We start from the raw sequence: 21,117 nt of genomic DNA, 5'->3' as shown, positions 1-21,117 counted from the left end.
TTATTAGAAAAGAGTCTTTGAAAATCAATTCTTTTTCTAGTAGAATAAAGATATTTTGCTAACCAGTAGACTGAAGATATTTCCAGACTGTCTTCATATAGTGCTCCCTTTTTAGTTAACTAATCCAGCACTTTTTTCCTGACTAAAAACCAAAAAAAGCTGTTAAAAGATGGTCTGCAGAATGGAAGTCAGAGATTTAGTATTTCTGTGTGTCATTATCTAGTAATGATTTCCTAACAGTCTTAACTTCCTCAGTTTTTTAAATTCATGAAATATTGAGGCAATATAGTAACATTTCAGCAGTGTAGGCTGCTTATTAAAATAATCAAAATGAAATTATTAACGGAGAGCATCCCACTCTATCTTCAGGAATAAAAAACCTTTACCTTGGACATATGAATGTCCTGAAGAGCCAAGAAATTTTCAGAATATTTGTGGAGAAATAATACTGCTTTAGCATGGAATGGTTTGGGTGGCACCTTCCACTATCTCAGGTTGCTTCAAGCATTGTCCACCCTGGCTTTGGAGACTTCCAGGGATCCAGGGGCAACCACAGCTTCTCTGGGTTACAAGGTTATGAATTTTGATATAAACATGTGTGTGTGTGTATATATATATTTATATACATACTTTATATATAACATACAGACATGTATACAAACATATATATATATGTATATGTCTGTATTTTTTTTTAAAGGTGTATATATATTTCTCTAATATTTTCTTTTTCAGGAATTTGGTAGATAATTGCTCCAGGAAAGTTTTGATAATCCTTGCGATCCCTTCTAACCTGCTATTCCATGATAAATTTTTTGTAGGAAAGACTAAAAACTCTTCCACTGTCGCAGGTTGCTTCAAACCCTGTCCAGCCTGGCCTTGGACACTTCCAGGGATCCAGGGGCAGCCACAGCTTGTCTGGGTAACAAGGTTGTGAATATATATTTATATATATACATACATATATATGTATTTCTCTAATACTTTTCAGGAATTTGGTAGATAATTGCTCCAAGAAGGTTTTGATAATCCTTGCGATCCCTTCCAACCTGGTATTCTATGATAAATTATTTATAGGAAAGACTAAAAAAACCTCTCCAAAGGCACTGAAAATGCCAAAGAGCCGCGACTGCTCACCGTTTTCCCATTTTTCTGTTCCTTCCAGAACAAGATCATCCTGGACCCGATGACGTTCAGCGAGGCGCGGTTCCGGCCGTCGCTGGAGGAGCGGCTGGAGAGCATCATCAGCGGGGCGGCGCTCATGGCCGACTCCTCGTGCACGCGCGACGACCGCCGCGAGCGCATCGTGGCCGAGTGCAACGCCGTGCGCCAGGCCCTGCAGGACCTGCTCTCCGAGTACATGAACAACGTAAGTAACGACGGCTTTAATGGATCTCAGATGTTGTAATGAGGCTTTGTGCCGAGCTGTTTGAGTTGTTGAAGTTTTTAATGCCTTGCAAAGGTTTGATAGGAGTTGGGTACGATCAGAAGCTCACGGGGGGTGGTGTTGTACCTGCCAAGGAACTCGGCGCTCCCCTTGAATTTGGCATTGAAGTTTCTTCTGATGTGATAACTAGCAGTTCTTTTGGAAGTAGAATGCTTTTTAAAATGAAAACAATGGTGAGTAATCTCAATGTGAAATGACCCAAGAATTATTTTCTTATTGAAGATGAATATGGGTAATTTTCAGCATGCTTGCCCCTGTGGGATGGTCTTTGTGTTTGATTTTTAGGATGTTACCCATAGATATTCACAAGAGGTTGACGTTTTGGTGTGTGGATTAAATCACTGAAGGTTTCATTTTCTGATGGAGCTATGGATTACTCAGCTGCCATGAAAGTAGGGGGTTCAGCACTACTGCTGTTCACACAATCTTACAAACAACTCTCTGGGTAGGTTTCTAGAGCTGTTGAATTCTTCGATGAGGTGTGAACTGGCAGTGCATAACCTTTGTTCTGCACAAACAGAACTTGTTGCAGAAAATTCTCTCCACCCAATGTTCTGTATTAAAACTCAGATGTTCTATTGCCATGTCCTTTTGAGGATGTGGGAAAAAAGACCAAAGCAACATCAAAAACCTGTTTTAAAATTAAAATATTTGCCAAGAGGTGTCAAACTGAGCATCCTCCGCTGTTTCTTTGGTTGCTCTCAAAGTATCAGATGACACATTTTGATCCCATTTTGCTGGAATCATCATCAAAATAATGCTGAAGAGGGTGTTCAAGGATAGACCTTTAACGTTGTTATTTTCATTGGTACTGTTACAGTTGTTAGAGTGATGGAATTCAGTATCAATAGTGCAAACTTCAGTCCTTTAGTCACTTCATTTTACAGTTCAGGCTTAAATGTTGCTTTTCAAAGGTACTGTTCATGTAACAGAGTCACCTCAAGGAATAGCTGTTTGACTGAATTGAAAAGCATTATTTGCCTCTTAGTTTTTTGAAACGATGGTTGACAGGTTCTTGTGAAAGCTTGAATGAATTTGAAGTTTTGCTGCTGTGTTAGGGGTTAGAAGTTATAAAAGAGAACACTAAATATCAGGTGTTGAGGCTGTGGTGGAAAAGAACTTGCTGGGTTTCTTCCTACAAAATCTTGCTTTGTAGAAGCAATACTGGTCTAATCCTTAAATGTCTTTTGAAAAAAACTTTAAGAATTGATGAGTGGTGGCTTCTCATTTTATTGTGGTGCCTCTTTTTCAGTACACAGAGTTTTGGTAATGGTGCAATTTGCCCCTGGATGAGAAACATTCTTATTTTGTTTCTGACTGCATTTACAGAGGGAGGAAACTTTTAAATTCCTGCAGGCATTTATGATCACTCTGAAGGTTACTAAAATTGTTTCATCATTTTTACTTAAACACAAAGTGGTGTGAGCAGCTGCTTTTATGGTTTCCACAGTATGGTTGTTGAAACAGTCTTTTTTTTTTTTTCCTTTTTTGTGCCCTTCGTCATCTGAGTTGCACAATCCCTGTAATTTATTTATTTTTCTGCCTTATACTGAAATGTAGTCAACTTAAGTAAGATTTTTTTTATAGCTATTGAGCAAACATTATAAAAACTGAATATATACTTAATTTACATAAAATGCAGTACTTCTGACTTTAACAGCTCTGGTGTGGTAGAATTTGACAACAATAGTTTCCAAACCGATGTTATCAGTTACTAGGAATGGGATTAAGATTAGATATTACTATGCCTAAATTTAATTTTTTTGTACATAGGGACAGGTAAAGTAGGGAGTGTCAATTCAGTTCTTTAGGGGTGGATGCCATTTTTAGATACCAGGTGTAAAAATTCCAATGCTTGTTTGAGCATTGACTCCTCAATCTGCCCCTCCAAGGAATTTGAATCCATGGGTCAGTTTGTAGCTGCCAGCCAACTTCCGTATCATGTATGCTCTAGGAATGGACTAATTACCAGATTCCTTCCTTCATTAAATCATTTGAGTCTCCATTGCCCAAGCTCCAGTTATAATTGTCAGAGACTGGATCAATACTGGAGATCAGATCAATACAGCCAACAGAGCCTGAAGAGCCATTGAGATGACAACTGTTATAATCTAATATGGGCAGGGGGTAAGTTAAATATCTCTAGACTTCTCTGATATATTAATTAAATCCCCATAGCCAGGACAGAAAATCAGATCCTGAGCTTGTAGGCCGCTTCTATTATCGAAGGGTTGGATTTCATCCATTCTGCCATGGCAGAATTTGCTTTGGTATTAAACCTATTTCCTTGAAACCTGTGGGTTGTTTTCCTTGGGTTCTCAAAAGTATGTTTAGTATATCAAAAGATCTCACTTGGAAAGTTTCATGAGTTTCAAAAGCGTAAAAGTGAATGGGACACACCAAACATGACACAGTCCTAAGTCAGATCAAGGTTGATTTTGCAGAGATGCACATCTTTAACATCTTCTGCCTGTGTGGCTTTAAACCACTGCAATCTTAAAATCTGCCCTTGCCTTAGAGATTGTGAAATTAATCAGTCATTCATGTTTTGGGGGTTCTTCTGTTTGATGATAGCTGAAAAATGATGATTTCTTTGGGATGAGTGTTGATCAAATGAGTATCCAGCAAAATAAACACTTTGTGGTGATATTTAAAGGATGCAGACGATGAAGGGCAGGGTGTTGGCAATGTGCTGTTCAGTCCTTCTACAGTTTAAAATAGTTCCTTTTCATTCATCTACTTCTATGATTTGGGCTCAGAGGGGTGCTTCTTACAAATCTTCAAGAGCTGAAGGAAAGGGCTATGAGTTGAAGAAAAAGTAGATACTTTCAAAATTTTGGCATCCAAAACAAAATCTGGATAGAAAAAGTTGGTAGAAAGGAGGAGAGGGGAGATTTTGACTTAGGTAAGTGAAAATGGTGCTGCTTCTGCAGTTGTATTATTTAGTGTTATAAAAGATGTGTTTAGGTTTCTGCTTCCTTCTCAGATAAATGTTGACTTGCTCCATTTCCTACCTGTCAAATAATGGTTTTAATTAGTCCCTAGGCTCTTAATGAATTCTATGAATAATTATATATTTGTATAGTTACTGCATTGACCAGTCTCACAGTACCTAAACCCTCTGCAAGGGAGATCCCTGGGAGTTCTCTGGCAGAACTTCTATGGAGATGAGATGTAAACTGCTTCATTATTCTTTGTATATCCAGAAATATGCATATTCTTCATTTGCCTTATCAGTAACTTCGACAAAATCTTTTCCCAGCTTATTTATTATTTATTTTAATAAATCTATTATTTCTCTCATGAACTCAACTGAATTTTAGAATCTGTTACTTTTGGGAAGCAAAGGCAAGAGAGTTCTCAGTTTGGTGTGTTATATGACTTTTTTTTTTGCCAGGGTCTCAGAGAAATTCGATAGGGTATTTTTCAGCTTCTTATGTAAATGTGATAAGTCCCATAATTTATTTTGAAATAAAATTACATTTCTAGACTTCTGTCCTACAGAGAAGACCTAAATGCAGCTCCACAGAAGCTCTTAATGCAATTGTTTTCCATTTGTCTAAATGAAAGCCTTATTTAACGGATGGTTAGCTCTGATTGGGGTCTAGTTTCCTGCTGCTTTTCTCTCCTGGATCCTTCATGATTTATATTGCAGGCTGTCAGGGAGCAAAAATACCAGGAACCTGGGAGTTCCAGCTCTTAAACTCCTGGCTCAGAAATGCACTGCCAAACTCAACCCAATGCTGGGCACCCTTTCTAGCAAGACTCTGGGTGCTGCTGGGTTGATGTCAGATTAACATAAGAAAGGGAGGAAATTATATCTTTAGAAATACATGCTTTAAAAAGAATGCTTTGAATTCCCTCTGACATCATCAAGTCAGTGCCAGAGATAGACTGAATGTTGTGTTGCTGGGGTGTATCAATGATAAATTTGGAAAGCAGTTGACAAGTGAGTAAGCCATGAGTGTTAAAGACCTCTGTAATCACTCCAGTACTGGCTTGGCATTAATTCAAATCTGCATTTGAAAAGGCATTTCCCAGCTGGTTCAAATATGATTTTCTCCTCTAAAGCCTTTGGGCTCATTATTAAGCCAACTTGCATTCCCCTGCCTTGCTTTCCTTCTTATCCAGTGCTCCTGCTCCCAGTCCCTGCTGACATTCCAGAGGAGCTTTTCTTTTAATTATAATTGGTTTTTTGGAACAGATAATATTTCTGTGTGTCTGACTGGTATGATCAGTCCTTAATAGAGTCTTGTATTACTCCTGATGATTTTATGTTTAGATGTGAGGATCACATCTGAGAACTAGATTTCCCAGAGAGGCTGTGGAATGTCCCTCACTGGAAATATTCCTGAACCATCTGGATGCAGTCCTGTGTAATGTGCTCTAGGAAGACCCTACTTTACCATGGGGGTAATGCTTGCTCTTTGAAATTTTACTCTCCAAAGTTACTACTTGTCCTTGATACCTGCTTACTCCTAAGTTGCTATAAAAATTTGTGTTTCTTATAAAGAAGAAAATGTTATTTCCTGAAACAACAAAACAGCAGAAAAACAAATGAGAAAACACAAGGCTGCTGGCAGCTTCTCTTCACAAATATATCAGTAAAAAAATTGGAATGGCTCAAAGGAAAAACAGAGTGCTGCAGTACATGAAGATGAAATGTCCTTAGCAGACAGCTGGTTATTGTGCTTGATTGGAGAACGAAAAACATGATAGCAACTGAAAAATCTATAAACTCTCAAGATACTGCCAGCTGTCACATTTAACAGCTTCATCTCAATTCATATTTAAGATCAGCAATAATTGGTGTGTACATTTCAGCTCTGGAGCTGACTTGCATGAGGTTAATCTGGGTGACAGTGAACAGTAAATTACAGTTAAGAGACAGAGGAATGTCCAGAGCTGTCCTGAGATGAGGAATCAGGGATAAGTGACAAGAGATTGACTGCTGGAGTAGCGGCATCGACCGACTCAGGCATGACTGGCACAGCAGGGCAGTTTTTCCCTTGGTGCCATTGTCGAATTCCTGGCTGGCCAAATAATCTTTAGAGGGACAGCAGCTTGTTTAAAGCTTTCCACTGTATTTCAAGCTGGAGAGGGGCTATTTTACTGTTCACTTGGCTCTTTTAGAGCAGTTTTGTCTTTGTGTACTTGAAAGAAACAAGTAGAAGCATACTAGTTACTATTGGAGGAATAGGATAGGTTCCCAAATGTTCTATGCATTGCTGCTTGGTCAGTTTAAGATTTTTGCACTTATGGATCCCTCTTGAGTGCCTTGACTGCTCACAATTGTACATAAATCACTGTCTAAGTATGCAACCTGCAGTGTGACTTGAGACACCTTTTCAGGAACCTTCTGTCTCTTCTATTTTGATGATGTCAGGCCCTCATCATAAGGCATGTCCATTATTTTTCAGTAGATTTATAGAAATGCTGCATTATTTACAATTGCACAAGCTAGTTTTGATTTATTTATTCATTCATGAATTTCCTGGTTTTGTAATTCCATATTCAGAGTTTGCTGTGTTTTTCTTATCAGATTCAGAGAACCACACTGGTGTTTACAATCAGAAATAAAAAAGCTCTGAGAAAATGGAACTTCATGGCTTGGAAATGACAAATATCTGAAAATATTGTCCTGATTTCAGGTTCTGGTGATTGCAGATTTACACATCCCTGTTGAGATGAGTAGATTTTTAGATTTATTGAAGTAATTTTCTCTTTACAACTACCTGTTACAATTTACTCTAAAAGAGGAGGGTAGCCCAGGTTCTTGTTAATAAATCTCTTGGGATGGATTAGAGTTAAATGACCCTGAATGAGTGTTTTTTGTAACTATACACATGTAGTGTTTATTGTAGAATAATTTGGTTGCAAAGGAAGACAGATACACAGGCATTTTGGCAGTTAGCTTTAGTAATATGACAATATAAGAGCACAAAAATCACCTAAGAAAATGCACAAGAAGGAAAGGCCAAGAATAAAACTGTCTCACCACCCAAAGGCTTCACAAGAAGACTTGGGCAGTGTAATTTTGATGGCACTTGGTCAAAATAATGGCCACAGACTAGACCCATCAAAGGATGGAAGAAACCTCCAAAACACCACATCTATTGGGTTTATATTCACTCAGATTCAGGTAGGAACACCCAGGTACCCAGGTGAAGTTCCCCTGGGGTGGGGAACCAGCTGGGTGATGTTGTGTTGTGGATCAGGAACACCTGGAGGATGGAATGGTGTGGATCAGGGACACCTGGAGGATGGAATGGTGTGGATCAGGGACACCTGGAGGATGGAATGGTGTGGATCAGGGACACCTGGAGGATGGAATGGTGTGGATGAGGACACCTGGATGATGGAATGCTGTAGATCAAGGACACCTGGATGATGTGATGCTGTGGATCAGGGGACACTTCAGGAGTCTTTGATGCCTTCCAATTCCATACAGCTGCCCATCACATCTGGGCCCATCACGGCCCCTCAGCAGAGTGAGCACCTTCAGGCCATCTGTGAATGCCCCAGGACCTCCTGGGCAGGGGAGTTCCCACAGCTGAGTTCTCTGATAAGGACAAGGAGACAGTTCCTGCCTCACAGGTTCCCCTCTTTCCTTATCTCATTCATCACCAGCTGTCTCACTGATTCTCTGACTCTGTGATTCTAATATTTGTGGGAGGAAATGGTGTTTCTTGAACCACAGTGCTGGATTTTCCTTGGTGGTATCAACCAGAGAATGTTTTGCCTCCGTTTTGCTCTTTGTCTTTAAAGGCAGACCATGATATGTCATTATAAAAGTGTTGTATGTCATGGTAACATGTAAATAAAGCAGAGGAGGTTTATGGAGTGTAAGGCTGAATTGGTGTATTAGGGTGAGTGATGTTTCTAACAAGATACTTCCCTTCAAATTAGCATGGAAATTTTCTAGACTGACAGTAAATCTAAACCTGATTTTCTCAGTTCCTGTAGGGCTTAGTCTGCCTGGGCCTCTCCTACTCAACATTAAAATTGAGGTCATATCAGTCTCAATTCATTAAAGTTTGAGTGCCTTGCCATTTCCACATCAAAAAATCTGCATTGATTGTATAATTGCAGTGTTTGCCCATTAAAATGAAAGCTGGGACAGAACCAACACATGACAGAATGAATGGCACAACAGTCAGAATGGTGTGGGATATAATTTTGATGATTTTTCATTGTTTTTGACCAACAACCCATGCTGCCTTCCTATAAAATATTATATCAATTTCTCATGTGCCATAGTGGGGAATAAATTATGCAGTAAGTGGACCCCAATTTTATCAATAGTCAGGGAACTTGCTTTTCTAGGGAAATGTTTTTGGTTTTCCTCCTTGTTTTATCTCTTATATGTATGTATGAATACAGAAGGTCTGACTGTACTGTTGGTACCTTTTGAGAGTATTTGATATTTTTATTTTCTGTGAATACACTACAATTAAAATTGTCTTGTTTCTTCAAAAACATCCCAATCAAAGTCAAAGCACAGCAATCCCCCAAAACTGCATTTTCATGCAATGGTTTTCATGTTCAACTCATTTAATTTTGCATTAATTAGTTGGTTGTTTTGTTTTTTCTGAAGTGTGTTCTTACAGAAGTGATGACTTCTGCACCAGCGCTTTTGATATCCTGGAAACCATTAGATGTAGTCTGTCTGAAAATGATGTTTTTAAAGCTGTTTGTCCACCTGAAAAAAGTCCTCTATCAATCTTGTCTCTATAGTGTGATTCATAACCTCTCTGATTTTATTTCTACTGAAATTAGCATTTATGGGCTATTAATTTGTTGTTTTTCCATGTCTGCAAGTCAATATCAATATGAGAGAGGTTTACCATGCATTTTATACTATGCCAATAATGTGATTGTTAGCTCTGTGTATTCCTGGTTTTGGTGTCCAAATCTTACTTTCAGTATTTACACAATCCAGATTAACATTGTTGGGTGTTGTATTCTTTTGGATGCAAAGAAAAATATTCCCAATACATTTGTAGAGCTACTGGGAATGAATCAAAATAAAAGAAGCATGGGCCTACTGCAATTAGTGAGCTTTCAGAAAATCAGATCAAAAATCTGTGTCTTCTTGGAGGCTACAAAACATCTTCTGTTGCACATTAAAAATCCTTCAGTAATTCTATAAATGTAGTGTTTGACTGTTGAAAGAGGTCCAAAACATCTGTATTTTCAAAGACACGGGATTTCTCTCTTTTTGATTTATTTTCTTTAAAAGCTACCTGAATCTTCTCAGCAGTTGGAGTGAATTTTTTCTATAACTGAGCAAATTCTGAATGGCTTTGGTTTGCCTGTTGCAGAATGACACATGATTAGATCATAATTTGGATAGTCAAGGATTCACTTCACCTCAGGAAAGGTCAAAGCTCTTTTCCTATCAGTAATGTCATGGCAGTATTTACAGTGCCATTAGCAATCCAAAGTACAGAAAATACGCCAGTTCTGTGTAAACCTGCAGTTTATCCTGCACTGGTTTGGATTATTTTTATTTGTTTACACCAGGAATGTTTTTACAAATGAGAGGAAGGCTCTGCAAGGCAGTGTTGGAGGAATTGGCTGTAATTTAGGGAATTTTCAGCTGAAATGATGGTGCTGGATATCCAGAAGAGGGCATGCTTGCACATCAGAAATGTTTTGTGCATGACTAAAGATCTGCATGCTGATGTGGTGCAGCTGTAATCCAAGAAAATGTAACAGTACACAAAGAAAAGATGTTACCTTGTTAGTAGCTATGGATTCTTCAGAAACAAATAGATTCAAAAGGTTGTTTGGGGGAAAAAGGTATTTTAATAAAATGAATATTAAGTGGATGAGCTGTCAGATAGAAATGAGATGGTAAGAAATGAGGTTCTACTTGCATTTTTTAGTAAATTATTTCAGCTATAGGTACATGAATGCTTGGGAACATGTGCATTCTTAGACAGAATAATTTCCAAGTTCTACAGCAGTGAAATGCATGATAATATGAAGCCACAAATATCAGTGTTTGGTAGGGTCTGATATTTCATCTGGGAAGTGATCTTACACTTCCAAAGTGCAATAGAAATGCAAAGGCATCATGTTTTGTGACACAGTAACTTGTTGCTTTTTCCACAGTTGTGTATTAGCCAGATGTTGGGAGCACATGAAGTTGGTTTTCATATTTTCACTTGAGGAATGAAAGACAAAAAAGTCTCTGCAGTAATCAGTTCCCTGAAAACTTGCTTAGTAATAGTAGGAGGATTGATTCTTTTTTTCTTTTAAGATGACTGCGCTGAAGGAATAAGCAATTTTCTTTTTGGATTGGATTATTTTTTGAATTTGAAGTATTGATTCAATCTTCATATTTGGAAACTTTTTCAGAACTTTTCCTTTTAACAGATATTGCAGCTGTTTACAATATTTTGGTACAACAGAATGAAATGAAACATTTTGTGAAATTCATTTGTCTATAATTTGTTGATTAATTTGTCTCCCTGTCCACATGAAGGAGTTGGAACTCTATGATCATTAATAATCCATCCAGCCCAAACTGTTCTGTGATTCTGTACCAAAGCTTTAAGCTTATCAGCTTTATAAAGTAAATAGTGTTTAAATTTAGGGTAACATACTGACCTGACATTTTCATGCTACCTATATTTTATACATACATATATATTTACCTATATTTTATATATATATATTCATGATGCCTATATATATATATACCTATATTTTATATCTTTGTCAGATCTTTGCTGCCTTATCCAATTCTAGCATTTATGGAAAAAGATCAACACAAAGAAAATGGCAACACAGGTGCATCATGACTGTTGTTATGCATTAAAGTTGCAATGGAATTTTTATATTCCTGTTTACTGAGATCCCTACAATGCAGTTGTGTAGCTGTAGGTGGCCAGTGGCTGAGCTCTTTGGGGTGTGCTCTAAAGTACACGGTGTGGAATAACGTGGGTACTGTGAGGCTGTTGGGCATTGGAGGGATGCCCTCAATCCTGGCATCAGATGAATTACACTTTAATTGGGTTTTAAGGCTAAGCTGAGCAAGTAGATAAGGTAGAATTAACCAGAGACTATTAATGCCATGAGACCTTTGGTGCTTTTCAGCTGTTGCACTAAACCCTTGCTGGGAAGAGACAGAATGGGTAAGCACAGAATGACATAACCCCTTACCTGGAGCCCCTTAGACCAGGATGCTGCAGAAAATCACATTACTTGGATTTTATTATAGCATTTAGGAAGGAAAGGAGACAAAAAAGCCCAAAGCTGAGTTTTCCCAAGCTGTGAGACCATTCACCCAGGGAATTTCCTAAGATTATTGAGTGGTGGGTGGTTTGTTTCTGACAGAGCAGAACAGAAGCTGCTGTGATGTCAAATGGCCAAAGCATTTGCTTGTGTATTTCTTTTCTCTGTGAAATACCTTATGATGATTTTGTTGTGGAACTTTTATATTTATTGGATGAATGACATTTTTTCCTGTAACTTCTTTTTGTCCTCCACAGGGATGCAATCAGATTATTAGAATTTTTTAACAGTTACAAAATTCAAGCACTTGAGCTCATTTGTTATTCCATTATATTATTTTTAACACTTTTGTTGTTGTTGTTGTTTGAAGCTGAGCAATAGTCTAATGGCTAAAGGCATTGCAAGGCAAATTTTAATGTTAATAATTTATTATCTAAGATGGAACAGGGGTCAGTGGCATGGCTAGCACACCATATTAGTCCATAAGAGTAAACAGCAGCCTTTACTTTTTAAAAATTTCCTATATAAATTAAAAAAACTAAAAAGGAAAACAGGAAAAAAGATAAAGGAAGTGAGAGGAGGAATTTTTATTGTTGATGTCTGTCATAAATCCACTCATTCAGTAGAAAATTATGTCTTATTCTTCTGCCTGGGTAAGTGAGCATGAAACCTTGTGCTTTGTGCAGTATTTTTGATTTCTGCGTATAGGATGAGAATATGGAGCCAAATCCTGTGGATGTCAGGGAATGTTGTTCATTCTTACATGTGTTTGTAAGGGATTCACTTGGGAATATGAGGTGCCTGATTTTAGTATCTCAGTACCCCCAGGAAAGGCAGTAAGGTTAACTCACAAGATATAAAACTTCATTGTATTCATTGTGAGAGTCGGGTCCTGGATTTTATGGGGTCTGATCCCTCCTGGTGTGTTCTGCCTGGAGAGCTGTCACTCTCCATGTTCCTTCCAAATGCTCAATTATTAACATTTTGTCAGGATGAATTCTAATTAAAATTCTGAAATCAGATTAAAAAAAAAAAAAAAAAACAAGAAAACCCACAACCAATTTAATATCAGGATTTAACTACTGAAATACATGTCGGTAGAAATACCTTTGTAGAAATACAAAGGCTTTTAAAAAAAATTCTTTCTATTTTCTTTCCTGTCCTTTCACTGTAACTAAAGAAAGAAGTGAGAGAATCAATTAAAGGTGTGCCTGATGTGGAGTGTGTAAGGCCAGACTTCCCAAGCAGATTTACACCCATTTGTGTGTACAAAACAATAAAACTTGAAGGCTCATTAGCTTGGAATGACCCAACTGTGTTTTATGTGAAGGGGTCATTTCTTTACTAATGAGCCTCTAAGCCAGATGGCCAAGCCCACAGTAGTCTGACTGCATTAGGGTGATTTAGGTTTTTAGGTAAATAGCTTTGCTTTTCTGGTCTTTCACTTTGTGTCTTACAGACAGGAGCTAGAGGGACAGCTTCTTCTAGGCTCTGTACTCACTGGCTTTCCTTAGAAGATAAATGGCTAAGGTGACTCAGCTTCTTAGGGTTTCATATCAATTTCTAATATTTTTCCTATTTTGTAGTGTATCTGTTGGATATTATGCTCCCTAGAAACTCTTGTGGGTAGGAAATTATTGTGACAATCTTTGCCTATTACTGGATTTTATTTCAGTAGATCATTAAACTCATTCTTATTGCCTCATCTCTGAGCATGTATAAAAATACACATGAAATGCAAAACTGCAATGATTTTGCACAGGTGATAGTGCAAGAATGACATATCCCATTTCTGGAAGTGTCCAAGGCCAGGTTGGACAGGGTTTGGAGCAACCTGGGCTAGTGGAAGGTGTCCCTGCCCATGGTAGGGGTAGAATTGGATGGGCTTTAAAAGGTCCTCTCCAACCCAAACCACTTTGTGATTCTATTATTTTCTTTCTAATATATTTTTTCTATCAAATTTTTGCTTGTGTTTATGAATTTAGGATGCTTCAGGTGCTTGGGGTGAGATGTGGTTGCTCATTTGAGACTGAGTTCATATCTCTCAGGCATGTAAGTGAGGAACCAGGTCCTTGTGGATAGCCCCAAAATTGCTGCCCTCAAAATATACTGAATTTTAAGTCTCCTGGATTATTTTCTTGGAATGCTTTTTTCTTACCATGACTAGATCATACACAAAAGAACCTTGAAAATGACATAAAAATCTATGCAGACAACAACCCAAAAGAGAAGAGAATTTAAAGGAGGGCAGCTTGTGAAGGGCAACATCATCAAGATGGTTTTGAAAGTGTTTCAAACACATTGTGCCAATGAATAGCCATGGTCCTTTCAGCAGTCCCACATTTCAGAGATGTGGATGTAGCAGATTGTCTGTTACTGTGAATTAAATAACTTCACATGGTGATTTGCTCATATCTTCTGGGAATTTGTCTCAATGGTGTTAGATAATTGTGTATAGGTTCTTAGCACTGAGAATTGGTCTTATCTTCAAAGAAGGTGGTTATATTTGGGGGAATAAGAACATAAAAGGGCTCAGAATAAAGCTTTAACTGGCCTAGTATCTTATCTCTGGTAATAGTCACAGGGGATGACTCAAGAAGAATATAAGAACCTGGCAAACATGCTGTGATTGTGATTCCTCTTTGCAAAATTTATTATCTTAGCCTCCAGCAATTTATGGTTCAGGGAGTTCCTGAACCAAAGGTGATATTTACTGTTTAAAAGTGAATAATCCAGATCCTTACTTAAACAGCCTGTAGAGCATTAAGATTTTAAGAGATTTACAAAAGCCTCTGGAATAGCTATTTTTGCATCATTTTGACCCAGTCGTCCTTTTATTTTTAACTCTTGTTTTCCTCTCCTGAGTTTTGCAAGATGCTTAGTCCAGGATGAGTTGGGACGGGGGAGAAATGGAGTTGGTTATTAAAGGAGGGTTGTGAAAACTCCTATACTTTAGTAAAACCTTTTTGAACCATGTTTTGTAGACATGATGCACTTTAACATGAATTTACTTCTCAAATACTGAACCAAAACAGAATGTGCTGCATCATTTCAAATGTATCAAGCCTAATACATTGAGATATGATCACTTTGTTTCCACGTGCTACAATTTTCCTGCTATACTTGCCTCTCATAGCATCAATAGCTTCCAAAGCAGAGGGAATTCCTACTGGGGAAAATTTACCTCAAATTAGCTGTGAAGATCTGGAGCAGGGATGATCTGGAATCCTGTACTCTCCCTGTGTGCTTTTTAAACAAACCTGATAACAAAAAAACCCCACCTTGTGCAGCACCTCCAGGGTGGCTGCACTGCGTGGTAGAAATGAAGATGCTGCCAATGCACTTTTCTTTGTCACAAAATATTATAAAATGTGCAGTAAAGCTTTACTTCAGTGAAAGGGTTTTCCTCTAAGACAAGTCAGACTGAGTGCTAAAATACACTCCCTCCAGAGAGGAGGAATAAAAACAGTGTCAGATCATGAGCAGAGTAAATGAATTTTGGATGTGAAAGTGCACAGAAATGGTAACATTGTTGTGATTTGCCCATGCTCATAAATGTCCTGCCTGGAGAATTAGGACATGGGTCATATTCTGGTGGAGACACTAATAATGGGGAAAAAGAAGTTTTTTCTCTTTTATCCTGTTTCTGTGTGTTCCCATTTAGCAACCTGTTGGCTAGAGGGTGTGTATGTCACATTTTCAGCTTCTGTCTCTATTAACCAAAGGCAAATGAGGTCTCTCCCTGAGTATTAAGTGGCAGGAAGAAAGTTATTCAAGTCCATCATTGCTTTTAAAATTTATTTGTGACGATGAAACTTCTAATGTATAATTGAGAATGGGAATCTGGTCTCCAAATCACACCTAAATCTGTAGTCTGGGAAATGTAAGTGGTATTTTATCTCTTTACTTAGTCTTGCCAGACTAACAGAATGACAATAATATAACTGGGTTTTGTCAGAGGATATAATTAAATGGCTATGAAAACTAAAGAGCATTCCATTCACTGAAGAGTGGTTACACTTGTACTGCCATGTAAGCAAAGAGAAACAACAAAATGAGAGAGCATCACACGCTGTGTACATTTGGATTTGTTAATAACAAATTTAAAAATTGTGAATACTTCTCCTACGGTAAAATTCTTACCGAATCCCTTGAGAATTCCATGGCATTGTAAGTGTAATTTGCAGTTCTTTACAATTATGGTTTAAATAGACCAAGTCTAAAGGGAGGCTGCCTATTTGATTTCCAAATTTGCATCACTTAAAATCCAATCAGACCAACTGTTCGGATTTTTATTAGATATGAAATACACGAATGGGTTCAAGGCTATGCTATGTTTAGCAAACACATACCTTGTTGTGCAGCATGGGTTATCTAACTCACTCCTTAGCATGTGGTTCGACCTTCAGCCCACCCAGACTGCTCAGTGACTCCTTGAATTGTTACTATAATAAACCCTTCGATTTTCAGTAACTGGTGTTTTACAGCCCAGCAGATTGCATTTGATTTTGTGGATTCGCTGGAACATATTGAGTTGAACGGATTTATGTAGGAATGTAAAACAAAAATAATACAGCAGGAGCTCTGAGTTTTCGAACACAAGGCATTAGGATTGCAGATGGCCGAGTCAGATAATGACATTGAATAATTTAGTGGGGAAGGTAATCTGGTTTTGACAGAATACATTAACATTTAGCTGATAGTACAGGTGTCTGGGTACTGAGCTGCATGCCCAGAGCTGAGGCACAGCAGAGTGATGGTGTGAGGTGCAGCTTTACAGCCTGACTGTGCTTATAAAATAAGTATCTTTTCAAAACATACTAAAATAGATTTAGAAGACCCTCAGCATTCCAGTCATTGCAATAAGTTCTCACTGTCTGGTGTAATATTTTTATTTTGTTGATGAGAGAAAAGGAGCAATACTTCTTTAATGGACTTTGATTATAATTGTATGTTCGTTACAGGGTGGATCTAAGAAAACAAGGAGGAAGAAAGCACAGCAATTAAGAGATTTCTCTGCTGCTCATGTCTTTTATGTCAAAACATGGCCTCTGCCTTTTCTCCCAAATTGGCAGTGAGACACACCAATCTTTTTTTCCATGACATTATTAAAATGTAGTAGACACGATGTTAATATTGATAGCTGTGCTTTAGGGAGAAACAAGGAGAGTAATAAGCTGGGACTGGTTGAGCTCTGCTGGCAGGAGCTCTTTGGGTTGGATTTTTCTGTGTGTACATTCCAGTAATGAGTGTTGCCTTGTCCCTCAGTTCCCTCTGACAGCAGCACAGAGCACCCTCACAGTCAGACTCACAGACCATCCAATCCAAATGGTTTGGGATGGAAGGACCTTAAATACCATCTCATTCCTCCCCCTGCCATGGGCAGGGACACCTTCCACTAGCCCAGGTTGCTCCAAGCCCTGTCCAACCTGGCCTTGGACACTTGCAGGGATCCAGGGGCAGCCACAGCTTTTCTGGGCACCCTGTGCCAGGGCCTCACCGTGGTTGCAGGCTAAAACTTCTTCCTAAAATCTAAACTAAACCTGCACTCTTTCATTTTAAAGCCATTCCCTCTTGTCCTGTCCTTCTAGGCCCATGTCCTGAGTCTTTCTCCAGCTTTTTTGGAGCCCCTTTAGGCATTGGAGGTGCTGGATGGTTCTCCCTGGAGCCTTCTCTTCTCCAGGTTGTACAACCATGTTAGTTTGTTTTCTTCCAGCCTGAGGTCGGTTTACCATGGCTGTTTTCTTTGTTAACTGATAGTTCTGGAAGAGAGTAACCAGTTCTGTGAAATACATTGCTTTAACATCTGCATTAATAAAGGTAGCAAGTACATGTACTTCAAGGAGTATTCATGAGCTCCTTGGATAATGAGTATGTGACTTCAGTTATGTATGTCATATTTATTCACTTTAAGGCTGCTCTTTTTTCAGGCATATCCCAAATAATTTTTGCCTTGGCAGAGAAGAACCTGCCAGTTTGCACATTTTGGAGCTTAAGAAGCAAAACATTTCCACTGCCTGTGTTTAAATGGGAATGTTTTTGCTGCCCAGCTGCAATGCTTGAGCCATGCATCCTCTCTTCCAAGCCTTGACTGTGTCCCTGACTGTACTGCCTGATCATCAGCAGAGCTCAACTATTCCAAATTTCCAGCTTTTCAGCATGGGGAGCTTGCTGAAGGAGACATTATGGCTTGGTTTCAGATGGAGCCTTGTGCAGGCTGGACCATTTTCAGGACCATTCAAGCACTGCTTGAGTCCCCATTTGACTGGCAATATTGAACTCAAAGAAGAATCTAATGAAAGGAAGGGAGGGAGCTTTCAGCAATACAGAGCAGAGGGCTTAAATCGAGTTATAATTTCTGTTTTCTGCATCTTTGGTCTTTCCCATTATAAAAGGCAATAGCTATAAAACTTTCTGTAAGGAACTAGTGCTGTATAGAGCCAAATGTGGAGAATTTGTGTTGAGCACTTGAAGATTTTCAATATCATAGAAAATTGAAAGCTAAAAGATGTAAGGAAAGAGACCTTAACGCAGTTAGCACACGAGTTTTATAAAGTAACCCATAAGTCTTATGAATGCCAAAATAGCCTGACCATGGTATTGATTTTATAATGTTGTTCCTGACTCTCACCTTGCAGAGCAGTGACATTTCATTAGACCCATTGGAGCCATAATAACTGAAGTGCAACACCAGCTGATGGAAATGAAATTAAATCTATCTTCAGTAATAAAGCAGTGATGTCCACCAAGAATAGCATACAAACCTGTTTTCTAGTTTTCTAATGCTCTGTTACAAGGAGCTATAAATAAAAAGTAGGTATTTGTTGCGGCAATGCTTCTTGTATATCAGCTAACAACCAGATAACCTGATCTCTCCTGGATTCACAGCAAGATGTTCTTAAAATAAGTACATCTCCATTGTGAAATTTGTATTCTGCAAAATATTTAACAAAGTTTATGAAATAGTTTCACATTTGTGGTGAAAGACATCAAAAGAGAGTCCCCAAAACATAAAACAACTCCTTGTTTGGAAAATATAAATCTGGGCACAGACACAGTTTACCTGGATTTTTCAAGACTTTTAAATACTACACATTGGATAGGAAATTCATTCTGTTAATTTCACTCACTGAGCGACTGAAACGTCACCAATCTGAGAGCTGGAATAATTTCTTGTTTTGTTGAATTCTTTTCTTAAATAAAAACTGCTGTCTTTTCTCAGATTCCTCATTGATTTTCTTTAAAAACAGTGTTTACCTTTGACCAAAAGCCATCTCTTCCAGGTCAACATGGGGAGGAGAGACCCTTGGCTTCTTTATTGACATTTTTTTTCTGAATACCAGGTGAAAATAGTGCCTTATTTAAATCTGGACATCCAAATCTTCCCTTTCATCATTTTGCTGATACCAAAGGCTTTTGCAAGGTATTAATTATGGCTCGTTGGATTCATGGCATTTTGCTAAGGATTGTTTTAGTTGGCTTTTGTGAATCCAAAGGGAAAAAACTTCCATCATAGCTTAATGCAGAAGGAATACTTATTTGCTCCTAGTTGGACTATCACACCAGATATATGGATGGTTATGTGCCCCATTCTTTGTTTCAGGTTCTCAGCCTTTTTTCCATCTTTCTGTGAGGTGCAAACCTTTATCAAAAGAGAGGCAGGACAGGATATTTCTCATGGTATTTTGAGTCAGTTTTGGGAAAATAAAGTACTAAAATTTACCCATTTTACTTCATTCATTTCTTTTTTGTGGAAGAAGCACCTAAAGCCAGAGCTGCTAAATAACCTTTTCAAAGAAGTTATTAAGAATTCATAACATTTCTTACCATTGTCACTTCAATCTTGATGCCTGTATTACTCTTACTGGAGTCATTTTCATTTCCCTGTCTCCTTTCCAAATTTCCTGACACATAACTGACAAGATTTACCTGGAACATAATGCCTGAGGACCTCAGCTGGAAGGGAGCAGAAGGGGCCTGACACTGGGATATGAAATGAAACCTTCACCTGTCACTTTATGATATCAAAGTGTGTCTGGCACCTGTGATCCCATTTCTCTGAGAGGAATGGTAAAAAGCATACTTGAAAAAAGTTATAAACCTGATCTGGTTTTGCTTTACTATGGTCTCAATTGTCATTATTTTCCTTGTATCCTAATTTTTTTTTGGTTTTCGGGGACTTCTAAATATTTTCAGTTTTCTTTAGCTTATAGAGCTACTATTTCTTCCTATCATGGTATATTTACTTTGTTAAATAAATAAAGGTGCAGAAGTGGGTCATGTCTATTGGGAAAACATGGTTTCTTCCCGTCCTTTTTAAAACTTAAAAGAAATTCCCGTACCTAGAGGGGGCTGGAGAGAGGAGAAATTATTTCCTGTGACAGTGGTGAGGCCCTGGCAGAGACAGAAGCTGTGGCTGCCCCTGGATCCCTGCAAGTGTCCAAGGCCAGGTTAGACAGGGCTTGGAGCACCCTGGGCTAGTGGAAGGTGTCCCAGGGAGAGACTGGGTCATCCTTAAGGTTCCTTCCAACCCTAATTCTGGAATTCTGTGATTTTCAGTGAGTTCTTTTAAAATGCTTTTCTGTGGATGGAGAGAGAGTGGAACTCAGTATCTGATTTTCCTCGTTATTTTTGTTGTCCCAGGCTGTCTGAAGGACAGTTGTGAGTTTATTTGCCCATAAACATTATGTGCTTTGCTGTCCTGACAAAAGGGGCTTTTGTAGCTAAAGTGGCTTTGATTTCACTCATGAAATGGAGGAGGAGGATGCAGGACAGCCCCCAAGGAAATCTTTACATCTGTGGGTAGGGTCCATCTTCCAGTTGGTGGTTTCCTTCTTGAGCTCCTAACCAGCACTTGTAACTTCCAGGGAACTCCTAGTAGGGAAGTCTAAGGAAATATTGGAAACTTTGCTGCAGTGAAGACATTGAGCATTTAACAAGATTTTCAGTTTTCCTCCAAGAGCAGAGTCAGGCATTGGAACAGGTTCAATCTCCATCTGGGGAGCTTTTCAAGACCTTCCTGGATAAAGCTCTGAGCTCTGTTTTGCCCTCCCAGCTGACCCTACTTGGAGCAGGTGATTGGGCTTGGTGACCTCTGCAGTCCCTTCCAGACTGAGTTATTTTATGATTCTGTGATATTTAAGAGAGTTGGGCACAGTGACAGCCTGTCTGACATCCTGAGCTCCTGTCCATTTCCAGCTGACAGAAGTTTGTACTCCCGGCATTTTGCAGAATGGGATGGAACTGATACTCCTGCCAGGTAGTGGAGAAACAGAAAACCAGAGTATTAGTTAAAAATGGATAATGATTTTTTGTAGAAGGATAGGGTGAAGGGATGCATAACTCCCAATCAACCCCTGTGGAAATTTTTAGGCTAAAAGTTTGGTAATTTTTGCTGCTTAATATAATGGAAAAGGGCCACAGTG

The 21,117-nt window shown here is 38.6% G+C and overlaps 1 protein-coding gene across 1 annotated transcript in view; it reads left to right on the top strand.

Moving 5' to 3' along the window:
- CTNNA2 (catenin alpha 2) overlaps nucleotides 1-21,117 on the top strand; it is a 478,672-nt gene that overhangs the window by 139,467 nt on the left and 318,088 nt on the right. Inside the window, exon 7 of the mRNA XM_054632611.2 lies at nucleotides 1,166-1,369. Within this exon, the coding sequence (XP_054488586.1) occupies nucleotides 1,166-1,369 (204 nt within the window). The remainder of the gene's footprint in view (nucleotides 1-1,165; nucleotides 1,370-21,117) is intronic.

The sequence above is a fragment of the Agelaius phoeniceus genome, chromosome 4 (assembly GCF_051311805.1).
Source record: "Agelaius phoeniceus isolate bAgePho1 chromosome 4, bAgePho1.hap1, whole genome shotgun sequence".
NCBI classification, from domain to species: Eukaryota; Metazoa; Chordata; class Aves; order Passeriformes; family Icteridae; genus Agelaius; species Agelaius phoeniceus.
Note: the sequence above shows the minus strand (reverse complement) of the source record. Positions and strands in the feature narration are given on the sequence as shown.